The following is a 22,359-nucleotide window of genomic DNA, read 5'->3' as shown; positions in this document are numbered from 1 at the left end:
AAAATGTTCAAAAACGAAGTTTTTTAGATTAGTTATATAGTCAAGAAAATGACTTAAAAGTTTGAGTTGCATTTTCAACTACATAATAAGACACATTCAACTTCCAAAACATAAGTAATACTTTTCGTGACTAGAGTTGGATAAATTTAAGAAAGTGAGCAAAATCAAATAAGGGACTTTCCTTAAGTTTTTTCAAAATTTATATAAACAAAAAATAAGAGCAGGGGTTTGAAGGTTGGGGAAACCATTTTATTAAATACTTGATTCCAAGCAAATTCTTGAAAGTCACAGAGTTCTTAGTTTTTGTAGAAAATTCAAACTCTTACCATCTTTAGCCAAAACAATCGTTTTTCTGAAAGAATCGAGTCAATTTAGATCTGCTTCAACTCACAATTTTTAAAAGATTTGGAAACTTATAGATGAAAGTTTGAAAATAAAACATGATAATTGATGGAGTGGTCATGGCTTGGTGACATTGATGACGAGAAATCAAAATATCTCATTTTTGTTCTTTTTTTTTCAAATTATTTTGATTGACTTACAAAAATAAACAAAAATGTCAGAAGTTATTAGCTTTAAATGATTTATTCATTATTACAACTCCGGTTTTTTGGGTTTTAGTTTTAAGTAAAGTTAAACATTTGTACTGTAATTTTTCAAAGAAGAAACTGCATAGAGCTTTTCAAAGAATTGTTTTTACTAGTTGTTATTGCATACAAAAAGAGCCTGGTTGAAAATCATTTTTACTTAAAAATTGGGAAAGATGGAAACTTATGTAGTAGAATTAAACTTATGCAATAGAATTAAACTTTTAGAGTAAGACTGGCAATAACTTTAGCATTGAATTTTAAAGGACTTTAGTGTTTTTAGGTACATCTTATAAGAGTAAGTTTGAGCAGATTGTCAGCACAGTATTTTGTTACATAAGATATCCTGTTCAGTTCAGCAATTTATTGCAACAGGAAATACGCCAGTAAATAGTGTTCTGGTAACAATTGTGTAAAAGGATTTGACCTAAAAGGGATCAATTTTGCTAGCAATCTGAGCAATCTGCCAGTAGCAAAGAAAAAATAACTGGCAATTTACTGACAACATAGAGAAAAACTTTAGAATTTTGCTAGCCCTTTTTTCCACCTTAAGCATGCAATTTGCTGGCTACTGTAATTACAGTGTCGGTTACAGTGCGCCGATACGTAGTTGGCTAAAACAAGACTGGCTTTATGAATTTTGGGATATTCCTAAATGAAAACAATGAAATTTCTACTGAGAGGGAAAGATAAATTAAGATTGACTCATAAACTTGGTTAACATATAAAACTGCAATATTGCTATAAAAAGTAAAGATATTGCAATACCCTTTGTGTTGACTGTTACTGACAAAATTTTGGTTAAAATTACTACCAGGCGTTCAAGATTTGATACTTAAACATAGGATCTAGTATAATAAAGTATTACATGTTTTATATTTGGGGGAAAGCAGGTCATATAGAATGTCTGCTAGTCATGCAGAAAGTTTTTAATAAAGTTTTTATTAAATCTAAGGAAAAGAATTTACCTCCTTACTTTGTTGTATCTTAAAAAGAGAAGTACCCTCTGTGCCAAATGTGTAAAAAAAGATTTACTTTTAAATCTAGGTAGTAAGGCTGCTATAGGGCCCTGAAAATGTGTCTGTTAGTCACAAAAAAATCATTTTTTTGAAAAACTCTATGGAATTAAAAGAAAGCTATGCTAGTGCCTAATAAAGCTTTTTTTATCAAATTATTCAGCCTTATTGAAAACAACTTTAAATACATATGTCTGTGTCATTTCTTTATATCAAAACATGAAAGTGTTTTGTGTCTGTTAGTTACATAAAATTTAACTGCTGGGTTGAATTTAATACTAATTCTCTTTGACTTTGTAAACCATAGGATTTTTTTTCACTTATATCAAGCTTTTTACTAATTTTCAAAACAAATTGTACTATAACATAATTTTTGAGATTTGTAAAACATTTAGAACATTTTTTAATTTTTGTGACTAGCCGTCAGAAACAATTTTTGGTTTCTTAGAGACTTTAAGTAGAAATAAACGACAAACAGTACATAAGAAGTTACTTTCTGCATTGTCACAAATCAAATTAAAATTTTGACTTAAAGGTTTTAAATAATTTTAGAGAGTGTCACATTCAAACTTTGATACTCCTAGTACAATCTTTACACTTTGGCACACTATTTTTTTCAAGTCATAAGAAAATAATCAGAAATAATTGGAGTGATAAAAGTGATTCAAAAATATACAATCAGTTGAAATTCTGCACTTCAGAATAATATATATTGCAAACTTATGAAAAAAAATGCGAAGAATTCTTTTGTGAATTACAAGTAAATGTTCAACGTCTACTATTTTATCCTTTAGCTAAGTAATCTGAAGTAATTGAAAGAAATAATTTTGTAATAGAATACTCATGGGATTTTTTAAACCAAATCTAAAATACAGGCAACAGCAAAGCTCCCTTCAAGAGAAGATAAACGCCCATTAGTTGATATCGTGCTTAGAAAGAGTTCCAAGGCTTATACAGATCTCTTAGTGTCACAAAATTAAATGTCAGTTGGACACAGTACTTTTTTGTCTCTGTCATGTTTTCATATTATAGCTATTTCATCCTACAGTAATAAAATGTTTTAAAAAAAATTCAGCATTTCCTTTAGCCAATATTGACAAAAATTACTAGATTTCCAATAATGAACAGCACTTTTGAGGTGTATTAAAAAACTAGTCCTATCAGGGGGGGGGGTCAGTACTAAAATTTCAGACATCATGACCTTTAGTAACGTGGTGGTATTACAAAAAAAGCCTTAAAGTATTTTAGTACAATGTGTACTAAAATCCCTAAGAAATTTACTAAAAATCACCAAATTTTAGGAAATTTAACTATTTACCGAGCATTTTAGGCAAAATGAAAAAAAATGAAAACTTTCTATATAAGATTTAAACACCCCTGTGTCACAAATTAAGCAAAAGTTTTGTCCAGGTGGTAAAATACCCATATCACCACTCGAAATTCCATGTTTAAAAATTGCACTCCAAAACCATCCCCACTGGGTTTCTTAACCTTGGAACAATAGAATTTCTATCATTAGCATTTCAATATGAATTTTTATCCCCACTAAGGAAAAAGGTTCCACCAGGGCTGTGAAACAGGGGTGTATTTAATGTTCTGCTTTTATATACTATGGAATAAAAAATGTTTTCGAAGTTGAATGCTTTGTTTTTGTAAAGAACCATGGATAACTACTAGCAAGATGTAAATTAGAGGTGAAAAATAACCAATCAATCTTTGCAATAACTAAAGTAGAGTAGAGCAAAAGTGTCTTGACTGTTTTGAGTCTTTATCTGGAATAGAGAGAGATAGATCAGGTTCATTGACAGCTTAAATAACCAGAGTTGGCATTTTGTTGAAAGTCCAAAGACCCATTCTCCGAACCAAATTCCAAAATAAGCCTAATTTAGGTGGTCACTATGCTAAAATGTTTTTTCACCTTCCCCACAGCATAGATTTTTTCACATAATTCAAAATATCTTCAACCTATCAGCTCTGCCACCCGGTTCTATTACACAACACTTAGTCCCCCCTAGCAAGCTATCCGCCAGTATTTTTTGAAAAATACAGCCCCTAATCAAGCAAAAATGGTTTAGCCCCCCTAAGCTCAGAGGGGTGCATTCTATGAGATTGTTACTATAATGATTGATACTTAATCTTTTTTCTCTCTAGCCAGCTCTTGCTTGACTAATAATGAGATGTTGAATACTCAAAATATCTGTTTGTCACATATGGGATGCATTTTTATCATTTTAGCAAGAGTAGGGCTAGGTTACCTACCAAAGCAAATCAAAGGTCTTGCTAGCTGTGTTGAGTGGGATTTTGCCAGTTAGAATTTGTTTCTTGAGACCAAAACAAAGTAGCATTGTAGTTAACAAAAAAACACTGCCATTGCTCATATCTCTAAAATTATTGTTGTTTGATGAAATTTTGCATGTATTCCTTAACAAAGTCTTTTGACTAAGTTTTTTGATACATCAACTTTGCTACATATCAACCACTATCATAAGTTGGTCTAATATCGACACCCCTTCTTCTAATTTTGATACCCTTAACATAGGAATAATCAGAATGTTGGAATTGCTGATGGAAACTATTTTTCTTTACTTAGCAATCAGAGAAGAAAAAATCTTTTGTCTATAAGTGATCCCAACCTTCCTATTATTGCTATCTCTAAAGAAGGGTGTCGGAATTAGAGAAGGAATGTCGACACATTAGACCAACTTAAGGTAGGTCACAAGTTCTGGGATAATTTTGCTTTTGAAAGATCCCTTTATCCTGGCCTTTTTCCAGGTGGGGATCCCTGCCTCAAAATTTAAATCAAGAAGATACCAATTTTGTTAAAATTTGCAAAAAAGTGACCCTGAATGGGTCTAAAAATTCCCAAATTTTCTCAAAATGTTCTACTTTTTTACCAAATTTCCCCAAAAAGGTACTCTACGAGGATCTGATTTTTCTATTTTGGTGTTTTTGTGATCCTAAGTGGGACTCATGGAGGTGAAAAAAGTTACCCTGACAGTATACCTAAATCTTCATTCAAAAATTATGGGAAACGTATGTTTGGACTGTACCCTATGCTGCATGCAAGCACGTACGCTAAAGTCCTGCAAAAGCGGGACAAAAATTAGTTTTTTGGAGTTTGCAAAAAAATGCCACATAGAAGAAGACCTTTCAAATTCAGTATGTGAATAGAGCAGTAAAAAATACAACTTTTCTATTTTTCCTTTTTTTTGCAAAAGTTCTAGGAATGAAAATAAAGGGATAATGATAATTGAATAATATCCACTGATGATCCGCGGCACTATTGTAAAGCTAGAATTGCTTCGCGTACTCTTCGCTTGAGAAAATGATTGACAGATTGAAGTTTTTCACTCGCGCAGGCGTTTGCAGGCGTTTGCAGGCGTTCTCGGCTCAATCCTCGGACCGCACTTAAAATGGTAGACGTAGCTGTGATAGATCATTTTGATGAAAGTTGTTGGAATGTTTACAAAGCTCTTGACAGAAAATCGTTTGTTTTATTGTCAATGCTGACACTGTTGTTATTAATTTTGTTAGATCTGACATATTGATGTTTGTAAGTGCACTTTTAAAAAGTTTTGATTCCCATTGAAGAATCATATTCTGGTTTTCATGTTGTAAATGCAGTTTTCTGACCTGCGGTGCACATCCATGTACTTCTTTTTATTGCCCAAGTACACCCACAGGCTTTTTGATAGACGTTTTTTCAAAGACGTCCTGTTGAATAATAAAATAGTCCAGCAGAAATTACGTAATGAAAAATACCTTAAAGCAGATGATTGGCCGGAGCGACGCACGCTGAGTTTTTTTCTTTACAGCTGTTACTGTAACTATAAAAATGTCCGTCCAGCAAGGTAGAAAGTGGAGATACATCATCAGGTCTCGAAGTGTCTTGAATTCCCAACCTAATGAATGCATCTGTGTGTAGTAGGTAGGTACTTTCTAGCTTGCCGCATGGACACTTGTAAAGGTAACAGCCGTAAAGAAAAAAAGCTCAGCGTGGTCACTGCGGCCGATCATCTGCTTTGAAGTATTTTTCATTACATAATAACTGATGGACTACTTTATTATTCAACAGAACATCCTCCTTGAAAAAACGTCTATATAATGCTCCTCTTAAAAAGGATAAATGGAAAAGAAAGTATCTATTCTCAGCCATTTTCTCAAAAATTGTCTAAAACAGAAAATTTTGAATCCGATTAGGCCTAATCCGGTTACAGATTGCCGTGAATATGAAGAAAACTCAAAAAGAAATTATAATATGGAAAAAAATCTTACCAGCCATGTTAGCGATTTCTTCTTCTGCTTTCTTTGCCGTATCAGCCATTATGGTAAAAGTCTAGACAGGATGTGATTGATTAAACACTCTAATCCCTGTTTTTAGAAACCAACACAAAATGTGGTCAAATGATTCTACTACCTGGCTTGCGTTGTCAGTTGTGTGGTCTGGTCTGCCACTTCCAGTCTGCTGTGCTTCCTGATCAGTCCGGCACTTAAAAAATACAACAAAGCTCACACAATCGGGTAACGACCGTGCGAGAGACGTAGTCCTCGCGAATTAGCTATTTGATCCGAACGTTCGATGGGGAGCCGCCGCTCCTCTGAATCACCGGTTCACGATCGATATACGTGTGCATAAAAGTCTCGTACTGATTTAAAAGTTTACAGTATATAGATAGAGTCTTATATCGTTGAAGCACCCACCTAGCAACGTGAATCATGTAGAAAGGGCCTTCTTAAAGATTGAGCCGCCATGCAAGTACTCTTAGGTTCCAAATAAACGCCCCCCGCCGCTTGTTAGTTTTTCGAAAATTTTCCAACCCCCCCCGGATTTTATTAGGACCCCCCCCCATTTATTAATCTCTAAGAATATTTTCAGCTGTCAAAGAGAAGGCCCCTTATTTTGCTCTAAATAGCCTGATTTTAGCCTATTTTTACCTTACTTTTGGGTTTCAGAAGTACAATTTCCAACCCCCCCGGCAATTAGGTCCCCCCCTTTTATTCGAACCCCCCCCCCGTTTATTTGGAACCTAAGAGTAGTGTCGTAAAATTCACAAAATTTTTGTATTTTTCCTTTTTAAAGTTTTGCTGACTCAGCAAAAGAGGAGGTTTTGCTTCATTTTGGTAGGTAGGTAGGTCAGGGAAGGTCAGAGAACTTCTAAAATATTTTGTTTTTTTTTCAAAAGAAGGTAGATATTCGAAAGGAGTCGGCGAGGTGACCTTTTTTTCCGATGTGTTCTGAGAGTACGTTTCAGCTAGAAATTTTGATCTGTTCTGATAAGATCTTAAAATAATAAGCTAAAAATAATGATGTTTTCTGACGAGACAGGGGTATAATCAAGGTCGTCAAATGTGTTCTTGTTGCCTAGTAACCCTAAAAAATTTCAGAACACATCTTTTGTGGAAAAAAAACAAATATCTATATCTAAAAAAAAACAAATATTATGTCTTTGCAAAATTTATTTCCTAGATTTTAGAACACATCCAACTATAAAGTAGTAAAAAGTTTAGGGAGACAAATAGTGTGATAAAGGCTTCTTAGAAATCAGAACACTCATCAACACTCATCATATACGAATCATTTGTATAAGAAAATTGAAGGTCATAACATGTGAGATCTCTTAGAAGATAAAGAACACATATTTCTAAAAAATCTCTCCAAGTTTTTCCTCCTAATTTCATCCAACTTACGCCTTAAAGTTACACCTTGGGGAAAAGGGCGACTGATCCCTTTCTCAACTCCTTACTTAAGTTACTTTATGGAAACTAATTTGGGCGAGCAGCAAAAATCCAACTTTTTTTACATTTTTGTGAGAACCAACCTTGGCCAGTGGCAGGAAGGTAAATTTGTTCTTTTTTAACTGAAAAATCGCTAAGATTAGTTCCCTCTACGTGAGTTACTATAACAAGACGATCTTTCCGGGGGTAAAAAGTCCCACCCTTAGTGGGACTGAAATTTGAAATTTGGAAATCCAAAAAAGGTGCCCTTAAGGGCGGCACATACCATACCCTCCATTTGGCTAAGTACCCCCCGGGATGATACCCGGCAACTTAAAAGATTCATCATCGTTTATCATAGGATAAACCACAACCAACATTGGAAGATGAATTGGAATCAACGACGAAATGAAATATATCTGCCTACTAATCGTTGATCACTTTGGTAGAATATGACGACGTCTGGTAAAACTAAACATTTCATATTTTTCCCAAAAGTCCAATGATTCATACCCTTCACATTATACCATTTAATAACTGGAGACGTTAGACCAGGGCTGAAATAGGTTCTTCTTAAATTATTTTCTACATGTGGTTTCCTAATATTTCTCCGATACGAGTCAATAAATGTCTTCAAATTGAAGGATGAACATAGGGAAAGGGAACGGCTGGTATCCCATATCTCACAGTTAAACACAACCAGAGCATTATTCCAAACTTCTTTTTACTAAGCTCTTCCAAACCATCAACTGCTCGGCTTATGGTACATTTGAAACCAACGTGCTTTCAATGCATTGTCTTCTAAAAGTTTCTTCCAACTCTCAGATTCAGGTGTGATGATAAATTGTCCTATCAATTTACTCGGTAATAAAAACCTTTTACTCTTTAGTTTGATTAATATCTGTGTATCCAGTAACGATCCATCAGGTACAGAGAAAGTTATAACTTCGTCAAATTCAGGTTGAAGTGTCCCTGGACATGTATTCGTTTTTCTTTTCTCAAGTCTTTTTCCTTCTTTATCCAGTATGGCTAAGGTCACATAAGATGCTGAAATGAAAGGAAAATATCAAAAATAAATCTAAAGAAAGAGCCATCTTTATATTAAACCCGTTCAAAATTACATAGGAGAAAAAACGTTCTACGATTCCTCAGCACTAAGGTTCATTAATTTTAACATACTTGAAGGCCGAATCTTCTTTTCATAATGTAAACCAAAAATGAGCCTTACTCTTAGGTGCCAAATAAACGGGCCTCCCCGCTTGTTAATTTTCCGAAAATTTTCCAACCCCCTGGACCTTACTAGGTCCCCCCCCCGTTTTAAAATCTCGAAAATTTTCCAACACCCCTGTTTATTTGAGCACCCCCCCGTTTATTTGGGACCTAAGAGTAATTTACAAGGTGATTAAACTGGGACAAAGGTGTTAATACTAAAGCAAATTTCTACAAAAGACAATTAATCAATCAAGCAAGGTGAAATTAATTAAACGAGCTAAAGACACTTAGAATCTTACTACATTTTTCTTTATCTTCGTCTTCCGGCAGAATGTCTGCTTCTTCGATTTCGATCTTCAATTCCCAAATATCTCGATCTAATTCCATGGATAAGTAAACTGCTCCCGTTTCCTTTTCCTGAAAGATTGACCGAAAAACTTAAAAACATCAATTCACGACAAATTCTCCCAAATTTTTAGAATTTTGAGACGGTAATTCTTAACACAACTTTCAACGCAAGCACAACATGATTATCCTGGATCATCATTAAAAGACACAAAACGATGAAAAATTCTAAACGTGTGTGCTTTCGAAAGTGTTTATCTTATACTTCTAGATGGGACAGTTAAAATTGAGGGCAGCGTTTAGAAGTAAAGGAAATTAAAACGTTGTTTTTCGACCAATTACGACGGATATTCAGGGGGAGGAAAGTAGGAAGGCAGGAAAGATGATCTCTCCAATGTGAACGGAATGGGCACTAACCCAGAATAGTTATCCTTTCTAGGATAAGGGAAATCATAGCATATACCAGACAGCGTTAACCATGTGCTCACGAGACAACAGAGCCATGACGTATCAGTGATATTAAAAAAACAAGCGTGAAAGATAAATTTGAATTGGAAAAAGTTGAGTTACATACCACTCCTATGAGAGGATCGTACGGATACAATTTCTTGATATATTCTTCTTCTTTCGTTGTGAGAACCGATTTCAAATCCATTTCAATCTGACCTATCCCATCCTTCTGTGAGAAACGATTCTTTTCATATTGCGTCAAACACAGTTTCTGTTGTTTGGCCTCTTTCTGAGGGATACAAAAAGTGAACCCATCCCCGAATGAAGGATTGAATGTCGCAGGGCGTACAAGGGCGGTTTTATATTCAATGGGCGAATCCTTGTGTAGTGGGAGGAGTTTGACTTCAACGAATGAGTAGCTGTGACCACTCAAATCACGGACCGGTATATCATTTGATTCGATCACCTTCACTGTCAAAATTTCACTGAGAAAGAGAAATACGATATGCGGGAAATTTTGTTTTACTAGGATTTATTGCTGGTATTATCCTTAGAATTTGTGAAAGCAAAGCGTTGTTAATATTTAGAATCTACCATGGCATCGTTGCAATTAAAAACAAGGGAAGCCTGACCCAATGGCTTATATGAGAATCTTTAAACAAGAATTGAACTTACGTCGATTGATTATATTTCAAGCGAAATGTCATCGAGCCAACTTCTTCCTGAAAGATTTAATCGAATTGAAAATTAGTTATAATTAATTGTTTGGATTAAAAAAAGTTTGGCAACAGAGGACGAATTTTTTTTTTCTGAAAAATTTGAAATAATCTTTGTACAAACTAGCGTTTTAACAACAGGGGATACATGGGTCGCAGATCAGATGTATGAACATGGGCCCCGGCGAGCCATTTTGAGTGAGGGGGCCAACACTTGGGGGCCAACATTTTGGAAAATGATGAATCCGTCTTCGTCGAGGCATATCACATATCTAATTACACGGATATTACTAGTCATTTTATTATGTCATATAATTGAAAAATTTCGTGCTAATAAAAATCCCCTTAATTAAAACCAGCCACCGTTTCCTTGAAAAATCAGAACAATTCGTGTTAATTTCAGATCGTGCAAATTTCAAGAGCGTTAAATACTTGCCTAGTAATATTTGTGTAATAAGGTATATCACTTTGTTTTTACAAATTTATAATCAATAAATGAATAAAAGGCCTAAAACAAACAATTACCATGACTCTTTTGACCCTTTTCCCTGGTTGTATACGTCTCAACATTTTGCTCGGCTTTACTCCTTTCATTTTCAACTTTTCTTTTACTTTCTTACGAGTCTTCTTGCGACAGCAACAACAATAACAACAACACGAGAAGAACAAAACCAGGACCAATAAAATACCAACTGCAGCAGGGATAGCTATCTCTTTATGTTTTAAAGACCAATTCCATAGATTGATGAAAAATGTCTCGATTTGTAACCATATTTCCTTGGCTTTGCCTTCAATTTCCTTTGCCTTATCTGAAAATTATCAAAACAACATGACTTACAGTGATTAAGTCTTAGTGTTTGCTTCAACAAACCAAACTGAAATCGTGGTCAATACTGGTGTCCCTTTCCCACAGGAAAGTCCCCCCCCCCAAAAAAAAATCAATATTGGATTTAAATATTTGTCACACGTTCACAAGACTCCGAGACATTGATATTGAGAGAGGGAGGGGGTGGACACACAGTTTTGTCCAGGATTGTACTCTTGTCTCCCGAATAGTCGGGGGGGGGGGTCCGAATAAGCAGGAAATTTTTCTACATTCTAATAAGCAGGGGGATGGAATAAGAGGGGAGGGGTAATTTGAAGACAGAATTTTTTTTAACTGATATCAATTTCAACAACAAAAAAGAAACTTCTGCAAATAAACACGTAAAATAAGAACCAATACTAACAAAAAGGAAAATATTAACAAGTTTAAGGTCCATCTACACTGTAATAAGATATTGAATTATTCGAATTTGATTAGCGGGGGGGTCTTAATAAGAGCGGGGGGATGGATTTTTTTTCTCTCAACAATTAGCGGGAGGGGGGGGCGTCTATTCGGGAGACAAGAGTAATAAAGAACCTGGTGCTAGCTAGCTATCATTTTCTCAATGAAAGTTTATACCAAGATACACTTTTTTATAAGAACCAGTAAAATTTTCCTGAGGCTCGGCTGTTCTTATTTTTTTAGCACTTTGAGCCTCAAATTATTCTTAACCTGTTCTTATTTACAGGGTGTAATAGAGGTATTTTAGGCGTTATACCCAATTTTTACTACTTTAACCCCCTAAATTGCTTGAAATTGAGTAATTTCAGTCTCAGCATTGTCCTTAAAATTGTTCTTATTTTTTGGCGATTTTGAGCCTCATTGTTCTTATAAAATTGTTCTTATATAAAAAAGTGTAGTAATCTTAAAGCATTGTGTCTTATAAGAGGATGAACTTGGAAATAAACGAACCCTAAAATTCTACACAAAAATCAATACTATCTAAGTTCAGTTTTATCTGGTACTGTAATTTGACCAGGGTCAAATAGTGTATATGAAACAAAAGGTTAGGCTACGCCATATTTCCATTCGTTTCCGCGTAAATCTCGTAAGGCCTAAAAGCCTGGAGCTGTCAATTGTGTAGATTAACAAAACAAAAACAAAACAAAAGCAAACCTCCAACAGCACTTCGTTTTTCAACAGCCATCATTTTGTTGCCAAGAAATTAAGAATCAACCAGTCAAAAATCTTTCATGTGTTTTTCTAGACATTTAAACGGCTCTTGTGCCTGGCTCAAAAGTCACATTTTTTGCTACTGAAAATATAAACAAAACATCAAAAAGATCTCTCAAAACACTATCATCAATCTTAATCATGCTTTCAAGCTAATATAAAAAATCATTTTTTAAATAACATCTACTTCATGGATGCCTAGCTATCAATAAAAGAACTGCTGGACAATACAAGTCGTACTTATTTTATAAGAACATATAAAAATGAATGAATTATTTATAAGATAAAGTTCCTTATAATTAAAGAAACTTTAGACTGGTTTTGAATTATTATTTTAGTAAAAGGCGTAGCCGAAAAAAATACCAAATCATAAATCCAATTCGAGAACTAAAAGTACTAAAAGTCAATCGAAATTTAGTTTAAGATGTTTTTCTTATAAAGATGACTTCAAACTCAATTAATTGCCTTTATAATCATGCGGTCATTAGAGTTGATAAGAAAATGTTTTTATGACAAAATTGTTTAATACCCTAGACACATTAAGCAATTTTAAAGCTCTATTTACAAGTAAAAGTGAATGTAACTACTATTGATTAGAGAAATGTCATAATAAACAAGAATCCTCCATGAGCAAAAAATGTTCAATCTTCCTGACCTCTGTACAACACAGAACCAATTTGAGAAAACCGACGGTAACTGACGGTAAAGATAACAAAACTAGACAAATATCAAAATTTATATTTTTTTGAAACAAATGTAAAACAATACTTGTTTAAAAAAATAAAAACCCAAGTTTTCTAGAATGTGCATTGAAATAAAATACCTGCATTGCCTGAAGATTGCACCAGGTAGAAAAGCCGTGTAGTAATCAGATCTTTATTTCTCGATATTTTGCGATCTTGAGCACTTGATTCTATTTATTTTACTGTACATTAAAGGAAGAAATTTTGGCGAGAATTTAATTTGGCGAGAATTTAATTTAGCGGATGGCCGAAGAGTTTTTTCAGAAGTAATTTAATTTGACGGTCAATTTGAAAAATTAAATTTGGCGGACGAAGGACATTTTTGTCCAAGTAACGCCATTAAAAAAGGAAAAACCAGTTTTAAAGCCTAAATAGCACACATTTGGGGGAATAAATAGAGCAACTTAAATTTGGCGGGAACTTAATTCGGCGGATTTTGACCAAATCCGCCAAATTTTCTTCCCGCCAAAATTTCTCCCTTTAAGGTACGTCTTTTTATAAAAAACTACATGAGAAAATAAATGAGAAGAAATTAATCAAGTCAGTCCAATTGGCGAAGTCACGCAATGCGAAACAAAATAAGAAAAAGATCAGTCAATCGAGAGATGTTCCGTAGATGAGATGAATCAAGCAATTCAAAAAGAAATCACTGAGCTTGGTGCAACCATGAAGGCGTCAATTATTGACAAGATCAAAGCGACACTCTTGAGCGTTGAAAACCAAATGACTGTGGTAAAGCGGTCTTATGCTGAAGTAGTTAAAGACCCTTCACTAGACGACTCTAACACCTGCATTAAGGAGGTCATTAGAGAAGCAAATTCCATTCTCGGAGTCATCAGAAGAGGTTTCGCAGACCTAAGCCTTAAAACTATCTTCACTCTGTACACAACCTTTGTCCATTCTCATCTCGAGTATGCCCAATCTGTATGGTCACCAAAACTACGTAAGGACATCAACACCAATGTATAGGGAAACAAAGGAGAAAGAGATATCTTTTGAAAATGGTGTGTGATAAAAAGAGGGGCGATAACGAAAAGATTGGGATTTTCAGAAGGCCAAACTGAGAAAAAACTAAATAACGCAAAAGAATACTATAAAAAAGTAGCAATCAAGTAATAATAAAAGTAACAAAAAATATCAACATGAAGATGAAAAAAGGCTTTTTCTTGTCAAAGGACATCAATGGAAGAGAATTTTTGGATAAAATTGATTTCCACACGATCCTAACTCATTGATTGATACCCAGGTATCGAACCAACGTAGACGGTAGGTTGAATCTTGACAAGTCACAATGACTGAATGATGTTAATGCATGCGGCTAGGCGAGATATTTGTCTCAATGTTGGAGGGTCCCGTTCATACTTCAAAATGTCAATCTTGAAGGTCAGCAGATTTCTTCTCTCCATATTCTTTTTACAGTCGATTGTTGCAAATTCTCTTTCGTTCCAATTTAGAGCGTAATGCTGATACCATGGATTCTCATAAAAAATATCGACACTTTTTCTTTCATCCGTGACATCAAGGATGTTAAAACGCTGTGAGTTGCTGCCTATCTTCTGATAAATTGGCAACAAAAGATGATCAAACCTATTCATAGGGAGAGGGATCTGTTCAAAGCCAAGCTTTTCAATGTATTGATTGGTATTGAATTCCTTTATACTGATGACTTGACCATCAATCAGTTTGCATATGGTTACAACACCATTATTTCGCTTCAACACAATGAGCATTGATCGTTCAATCTCCACAAAATCGTAAAGTATATTCAACTCGCCAAGAAGATAGATGGAGTAAGAATACCTAAGCTTACTTTGAGAATCAAACTCTTTAATCTCCAAAGTTTCGCCAATCTCCGTTTCATCAGTTTCACGGTAAAAATAATAAGTGCCACTCGAAGAGAGACTTAACCTGGGCATTCTCCGAGTAATAACCTCTGAGAAAACAGATAAGTTAAATTCGATTCGTTTGACGTGTAAACAACCGTCATTGTTGCTTTTAGCAATATCAAGACTACAACGAGGCGAGTATAACGAGTTCAACAAAGACCTTTCGCCGTCCTCAATTTTTCGATACGCGTAAATGATTAATGTTGAAATCGTCCTTTTGTGTACATAATCGATTGTATTGTAGTTAGAATATGTCAGGGTTGAAGCAGGCTCACCAAGCGATAATTCACAATTCCCAATACCGAATTTCGAAAACAGTTCAAAAGAATATAAATTCACAATGAGCTCTTGGTGATTTTCAGCTGTCGTAACTTTTTCCTCCGTCAAATATATCAGTTTAGTTTCTGCAGGATTGAAAAAAACTTTTTTCTTTAAACCAAATTGACTTTGAGGAATTCGGATCTCGATAATTTGTCGTGTCAACTTTCTTTGCTCTGTATAGTATACTACGTGAAAGCAGACATGATCCAGAACAGTACGTTCTAAAATGCAGTAAAATTTCCCAGTTTCATCGAAGCCTTGAAAACGAATATTATTGACTCGACAGGGAATGTTGATCGTGTGTGATTCGTCAAATTCATCTTTTGCTTGGATAAAATGTGATCGTTTTCGACTGCTCATCTCGATTAAAATGATTGATGTAGATTTATTTTTTGCCTAGTGAAAGAAGATATATTAACTAAATATTTTTTTACATTTTGGAATCCTTCACATGTCTTTTTGATAAGCATAACGCTTCTAAGCATATGAAACTCAGGTTTGCAGATTTCCTGAGCATAACGTGAGCATATATGCAAGCCTGAAATATTCTGTTCAAAAAAATTTAGAAGTGGTCAAATAATAAATCCAATTCGAGAACTAAAAGAATTAAAAGTCAATCGAAATTTAGTTTGAGATGTTTTTCTTATAAAGATGATTTCAAACTCAATTCATTGCCTTTATAATTATGCGGTCATTAGAGTTGATAAGAATGTTTTTATGACAAAATTGTTTAATACCCTAGACACATTAAGTATAATTGTAAAGCTCTATTTACAAGTAAAACTAAATTTAACTACTGTCCAGTAGAGAATGCCACAATAAACAAGAATCCTCCCTGGGCAAAAAATGTTCAATCTTCCTGACCTCTGTACAACACAGAACCAATTTTGAGAAGATGGACGGTAACTGACGGTAAAGATAACAAAACTAGACAAATATCAAAATTTATATTTTTTTGAAACAAATGTAAAACAATACTTGTTTAAAAAAAATTAAAAGCCCAAGTTTTTCTAGAATGTGCATTGAAATAAGATCTACAATACACCATGCATTGCCTGGAGATTGCACCAGCTAGAAACGCCGTGTAGTAATTGTAAATTAGTTCATAGTCCTTATAAAAAACACTGGTCTGGAAGCTTATTGTTTTAACTTTTTGTTAGCTTTACCTTTGTTAATATCAAAAGATAAAAATCGATTTGCTCAGTTTTTGATCACGTTACCAAGTACTCCTCTTGGGATTGGTTTAAGATTTAATCACATGATCAAAAAGTGAGCAAAACAAACTAATTTCTCAACACAAGTTCAAGTAAGAAACAATGGAAAGAAACAAAAGGCTTCCAGACCAAGGTTTTTTTATACAGACTATAATTAGTTCTTTATTTCTCGATACTTTGCGATCTTGAGCACTTGATTCTATTTATTTCACTAAACATGTCTTTTGATAAAAAGCTACACGAGAAACTATATAAAAAATGTAATAGTCAATCGAGAGAAGTTCCGTAGACGAGATGAATCAAAAGATTAAAAAAGAGATCATTGAGTTTATTGCAACCATGAAGGCGTCGATTTTTGACGACATCATGTTTGAGTGTTGAAAACCAAATGACTGTGGTAAAGCGGTCTTATGCTGAAGTAGTTAAAGACCCTTCACTAGACGACTCTAACACCGTCATTAAGGTGGTCATTAGAGAAGCAAATTCCATTCTCGGAGTCATCAGAAGAGGTTTCGAAGACCTAAGCCTTAAAACTATCTTCACTCTGTACACAACCTTTTTCCAACCTCATCTCAAGTATGCCCAATCTGTAGGGTCACCAAAACTACTTCATCAACACCAATGTATAGTGAAACAAAGAAGAAAGAGATATCTTTTGAAAATGGTTTGGGATAAAAAGAGGGGCGATAACGATAAGATTGGGATTTTCAGAAGATGGCTAAACCAAGAAGAAACTAAATAACGCAAAAGAACACTATAAAAAAGTAGCAATCAAGTAATAATAAATGTAACAAAATATCATCAAAATCAACATGAAAATGTAATAAGGCTTTCTCTTGTCAAAGGACATCAATGGAAGAGAATTTTTGGATAAAATTGATTTCCACACGATCCTAACTCATTGATCGATACCCAGGTATCGAACCAACGTAGACGGTAGGTTGAATCTTGACAAGTCACAATGACTGAATGATGTTAATGCGGCTAGGCGAGATATTTGTCTCAATGTTGGAGGGTCCCGTTCATACTTCAAAATGTCAATCTTGAAGGTCAGCAGATTTCTTCTCTCCATATTCTTTTTACAGTCGATTGTTGCAAATTCTCTTTCGTTCCAATTTAGAGCGTAATGCTGATACCATAGATTCTCATAAAAAATATCGACACTTTTTCTTTCATCCGTGACATCAAGGATGTTAAAACGCTGTGAGTTGCTGCCTATCTTCTGATAAATTGGCAACAAAAGATGATCAAACCTATTCATAGGATGAAGGATCTGTTCAAAGCCAAGCTTTTCGATGTATTGATTGGTATTGAATTCCTTTATACTGATGACTTGACCATCGATCAGTTTGCACATGGTTACAACACCATTATTTCGCTTCAACACAATGAGCATTGATCGTTCAATCTCCACAAAATCGTAAAGTATATTCAACTCGCCAAGAAGATGGATGGAGTAAGAATACTTAAGCTTACTTTGAGAATCAAACTCTTTAATCTCCAAAGTTTCGCCAATCTTCGTTTCTTCAGTTTTACGGTAAAAATAAAAAGTGCCACTCGAAGAGAGACTTAACCTGGGCATTCTCCGAGTAATAACCTCTGAGAAAACAGATAAGTTAAATTCGATTCGTTTGACATGTAAACAACTATCATTGTTGCTTTTAACAATATCAAGAATACAGTGAGGCGAGTATAACGAGTTCAACAAAGACCTTTCGCCGTCCTCAATTTTTCGATACGCGTAAATGATTAATGTTGAAATCGTCCTTTTGTGTACATAATCGATTGTATTGTAGTTAGAATATGTCAGGGTTGAAGCAGGCTCACCAAGCGATAATTCACAATTCCCAATACCGAATTTCGAAAACAGTTCAAAAGAATATAAATTCACAATGAGCTCTTGGTGATTTTCAGCTGTCGTAACTTTTTCCTCCGTCAAATATATCAGTTTAGTTTCTGCAGGATTGAAAAAAACTTTTTTCTTTAAACTAAATTGACTTTGAGGAATTCGGATCTCGATCATTTGTCGTGTCAACTTTCTTTGCTCTGTATAGTATACTACGTGAAAGCAGACACGATCCAGAACAGTGCGTTCTAAAATGCAGTAAAATTTCCCAGTTTCATCGAAGCCTTGAAAACCAATATTATTGACTCGACAGGGAATGTTGATTGTGTGTGATTCGTCAAATTCATCTTTTGCTTGGATAAAATGTGATCGTTTTCGACTGCTCATCTCGATTAAAATGATTGATGTAGATTTATTTTTTGCCTAGTGAAAGAAGATATATTAACTAAATATTTTTTTTACATTTTGGAATCCTTCACATGTCTTTTTAATAAGCATAACGCTTCTAAGCATATGAAACTCAGGTTTGCAGATTTCCTGAGCATAACGTAAGCATATATGCCAGCCTGAAATATTCTGTTCAAAAAGATTTAGAAGTGGTCAAATAAAAAAAAGTCCTTCCACAAATAGCCCAGATTAGCCACATTCCACTACTCCCCAAATCTGAACGTTTTTTTTAATCGAATGTTTACAAAATTTCTGAGATTTTTGAAAAATTTGGCTTGGTGTAGACTGGAGTCGCTTATAATGCGTGTAATATTAATAATACTAATACAAATAGTAATACAGGATTTAGTTTGCATAAACGACTGGAAGAATCCGGTGTTCCAGCCTTATAGATACCCGGCTAGCTACGCAGAAGCTTGGGAATTTGATTTGGTGGATGACGAAAAAATTAAATTTGGCGGGAACTTAATTTGGCCAAATTTTCTTCCCGCCAAAATTTCTTCCTTTAAGAGAGGACCACCTGTAATTACAATCTTCGATTATGGATAAATGAAAAGTAAAGCAAAAAGTCTCAATCTAGTAATGAAATAAAACATTTTTATCAATTTTTCTAATATTCAATTTTCGCAGAACTAAAACGAAACAAGGTATAACTCATTATCAAAGGAACCATCAGCAAACCATAAGTCAGGGAAGGTTTTTGAATTTGATTTTCATATCATAGAGTATGCATTACCAAGTGTCAATTTGAAGTCTTTTTGTATAAAATTGTTATGTAATTAAATACTCCCATTAGACAAGCCACCGAGTAGAGTGATTGACTGGTTAACTGTGGACACCATAGCTAATTGGTTACTCTTCAAAAAGTTCAATGCATTAATGGGAAACTGGCTACAAAAAGCACGGTAAGGTTTCACAAAGACTGATTTTTTATTGGTGACACTGCACAAAATATCAGCAAGGTAGTAGAAATTAATGGTTGACTCGTTATTACAGATTGCGAGTATCCCCTCATTGGTGTGTTTGAATCCTACTGCACTGCATATCCCATGTCCATTCATAGAACTTGGAAATTTCAAAGAAATCAATTCGTTTGGTATTGAAAATAAAGAGATTTGCCCCATGTTATCAATAACGAGACATTTTGAAAGCGTTACTCGGTGCAATCTTTTCAACGAAGTCCCTGCCATATGTATGGAATGGCTTAGTGATAACTTATCATTTTCAAGTGCCAACAAATTAATGTTGTTTGTCTCCATAGCTGCTATATACAGTTTATCCTGTCCTTTTAAAAATATTGTTTGTTTAATATGGCTTGGTTCCGTAAAAATGTAGCTATCTTTTGTTTCAATATAAAAACAACCAGACTCCAAAAGTCGGAAATGCACCATGATAGATATAGTACCATTAATGGTGAGATTAATCATATCTTTGTAACTAGAAGTTATAAATTCAGTCAGCACCTCTTTTGTGAAATGTTTGATTGGAAAAGTGTACCGCGGTTTACCATCCTTTTTAGAATCCAGTTTTGGTTGAATATCCTTTTGTATGAAACCTTGATTACCAGACGCACCCCAGATTCGAATTTCCAAACTCTGATTCTGTTTTGGTGTCATAGCAACCAATAAGGAGGGGAACTGGTCATGTGATAACAAATTAACTGCAGTATTCTCATCCAAATTAAGAGGAGTGCAATCGACTCTCAATGAATGAACTTCCACTTTTCCATCCGAATATTTGAAAGCTGATATACACTCATCTCCATTTTCTGATTGGATTAGAAAATCAACAATCCCTTCTTTGGTTCTGATTGTCTTGCATACTGCCATTTTGTATTTTTTTTTGTCTTTTAAACTAGATAAAATACAAGAAAACGTAATAAGGTAATAAAGCTTTGATTAAAGCTTTTATTATTTTTACATAAATGTTCATATTTCATATCAGACACATATTTTATATCAGGACAGTGTCTCCCTATTGTTATATTGTGCTGATATAAGCAAAAAAATGTTTTTCTTTTTCTCTTTCTAACCAATTTGCTCCAAATCCGTGTCAATTCATATAAAAAAGCTTGTGAATTAAAATTGATGAGTAAGCAAACGATATCACTCTTATTAAAAAAAAAACCTTTAAGAATATTCTTAACTGTAAAAGGATATTTGAATCAAATGTATATGTGTTATTATTAAATATGTGTTGGGATTTAAAAATTGACAACTCGTATTCTTAAAGCAAATATAATGTCAGACTCTTCCAAATAGTGGAGAATTTGAATTCATGGTTTCACAACTCGAACATTGTACACCTTTTTTGAAACATCAACTGTAGACTGTAGAAAATTCCATTTTAAAAATGAACCAGGGTTTTCACAAGCTATGCAAACTGTGAAAGGTTCAGGCCTCCATAGTGAGTGAGAGCTACAATGTTCTTCATGTGCACAGACTTTTTAAAAGCAAACTAACTTTTTAAAATGATCAATTAGGTCTATAAGATCACAAAAACGAGTGGGTGAGAAAATTTTTGACCATTTTCCTGGTCCCCTTGTGACGTCATCACTTTTGCTAGGGCTTGAAAATGAAAGTGAAGATTAGAAGCTATATATGGCTAATATATGGCTCAAATGAAAGATATTTATCGAAGGATTCCAAAAATTATCACAATATATACCTGAAAATCAATATTTGAGAAGCTAAAAAGGAAAATAGCTAAAAAAATGACGTCATCAATAACATCTTGGCAATTAAAAATCATCGAAATCGAAAAATTTTTGTTCAGAACATTGTGGCTCTTACTAGTGATGTTTCAGTAAATTTTTACAATATTTTCAAAACTCCATCATGTAACATTACTCTTGTAGTTTCAGGAAGATTAGAATTTATAACACTGAATCTAACGTTGTGGCAGGTTGTGGAACATATGTGATCCAAATATTGATATTGACAGCTCTGTCCTTTGGACGCTGATATTGGGCTGTTGCTGTCTCCTTTCAACAACCTAAGTTGAGTGTAATCAATTTACTTTAAAATTGTCGACAACACATTTAAAAAAAGGACTGCTTATTGTTTATATTGTATAGGTTTGAGCTTTGAATCTTGAGTACAATCGAAATTTGAATTCGAATTTATACAAAATATTGATGTTCCTTGCTTTTTAAATAATGTGAAAATCCTCATCAGTACCAAGGGATCACTCAGGCAAAAGGGACGACTGTAGGCTTATAAAATACACATTACCAGCAAGTGGCAAAGAATTGATCCAGTGCCCCAAAAACACGTAGGCAAAACTAATTTTGGATGTAAATTCTCAATAAATTTATTGCACTCCATGCAAAAACTGTTGTTAAGACGGGTCAAAATCTTCCACATAGCATAGATTTTTAACATAATTTAAAATATTTGTAACCTATAAGTTCTGCCCCTAGTTCTATTACTCAACACTCAGCCCCCTAGCAAGCTAGCCCCCAGAATTATTTCAAAAATTTTCACCAGAAATATCTCTCTTCAAAGGAATTGAGAAGCGTTTTACATGCAGTGTCTCCCTCTACCTTTTGGAGTACGCAATGCTGTCATGTTGAATATAATTTACACTTGTACTGACTCCTGCATTAAAAAAACAATGAAAAGATAATGTTCAGTACTTTGGTTATTCTTTCAAGTGTTACTGTAGCATGGGTATCCATGTTTTAAAGTTTTATTTTACCTCAATAAACAAGGTCCTGAAGATACAGCTCCATGACACTTATTGACAATATTTTTTCTTCAATTTCTGAAAAGCGTACCTTTTCAGGAAATTTGCTTTATTCTATCTCTGATCATCTTCCTTA

General features: G+C 34.2%; 2 protein-coding genes across 2 annotated transcripts in view; both read right to left on the bottom strand.

Annotated features, from left to right (window-relative positions):
- The window catches only part of LOC136811771 (synaptotagmin-2-like), a 29,379-nt gene extending 23,277 nt beyond the window's left edge, over positions 1-6,102 (bottom strand). Inside the window, exon 1 of the mRNA XM_067068399.1 lies at positions 5,879-6,102. Coding sequence (XP_066924500.1) covers positions 5,879-5,927 — 49 coding nt within the window. The 5' untranslated portion in view covers positions 5,928-6,102. The remainder of the gene's footprint in view (positions 1-5,878) is intronic.
- Positions 6,103-6,730: 628 nt separating this feature from the next.
- On the bottom strand, positions 6,731-12,165 carry LOC136811769 (synaptotagmin-1-like). The gene is made up of 6 exons (XM_067068395.1): positions 12,023-12,165; positions 10,567-10,850; positions 10,001-10,047; positions 9,450-9,810; positions 8,830-8,947; positions 6,731-8,365 (listed from the first exon to the last, which is right to left on the bottom strand). Exons 1-6 carry the CDS (start codon positions 12,054-12,056, stop codon positions 8,064-8,066), a joined length of 1,146 nt encoding a protein of 381 aa, XP_066924496.1. The 5' UTR covers positions 12,057-12,165; the 3' UTR covers positions 6,731-8,063.
- Positions 12,166-22,359: the final 10,194 nt, after the last annotated feature.

The sequence above is a fragment of the Clytia hemisphaerica genome, unplaced genomic scaffold, assembly GCF_902728285.1.
Source record: "Clytia hemisphaerica strain Z4C2 unplaced genomic scaffold, Clytia hemisphaerica genome assembly, whole genome shotgun sequence".
NCBI lineage: Eukaryota > Metazoa > Cnidaria > Hydrozoa > Leptothecata > Clytiidae > Clytia > Clytia hemisphaerica.
The sequence above is the reverse complement of the archived record's forward strand: the minus strand, read 5'-3'. Positions and strand labels throughout refer to the sequence as shown.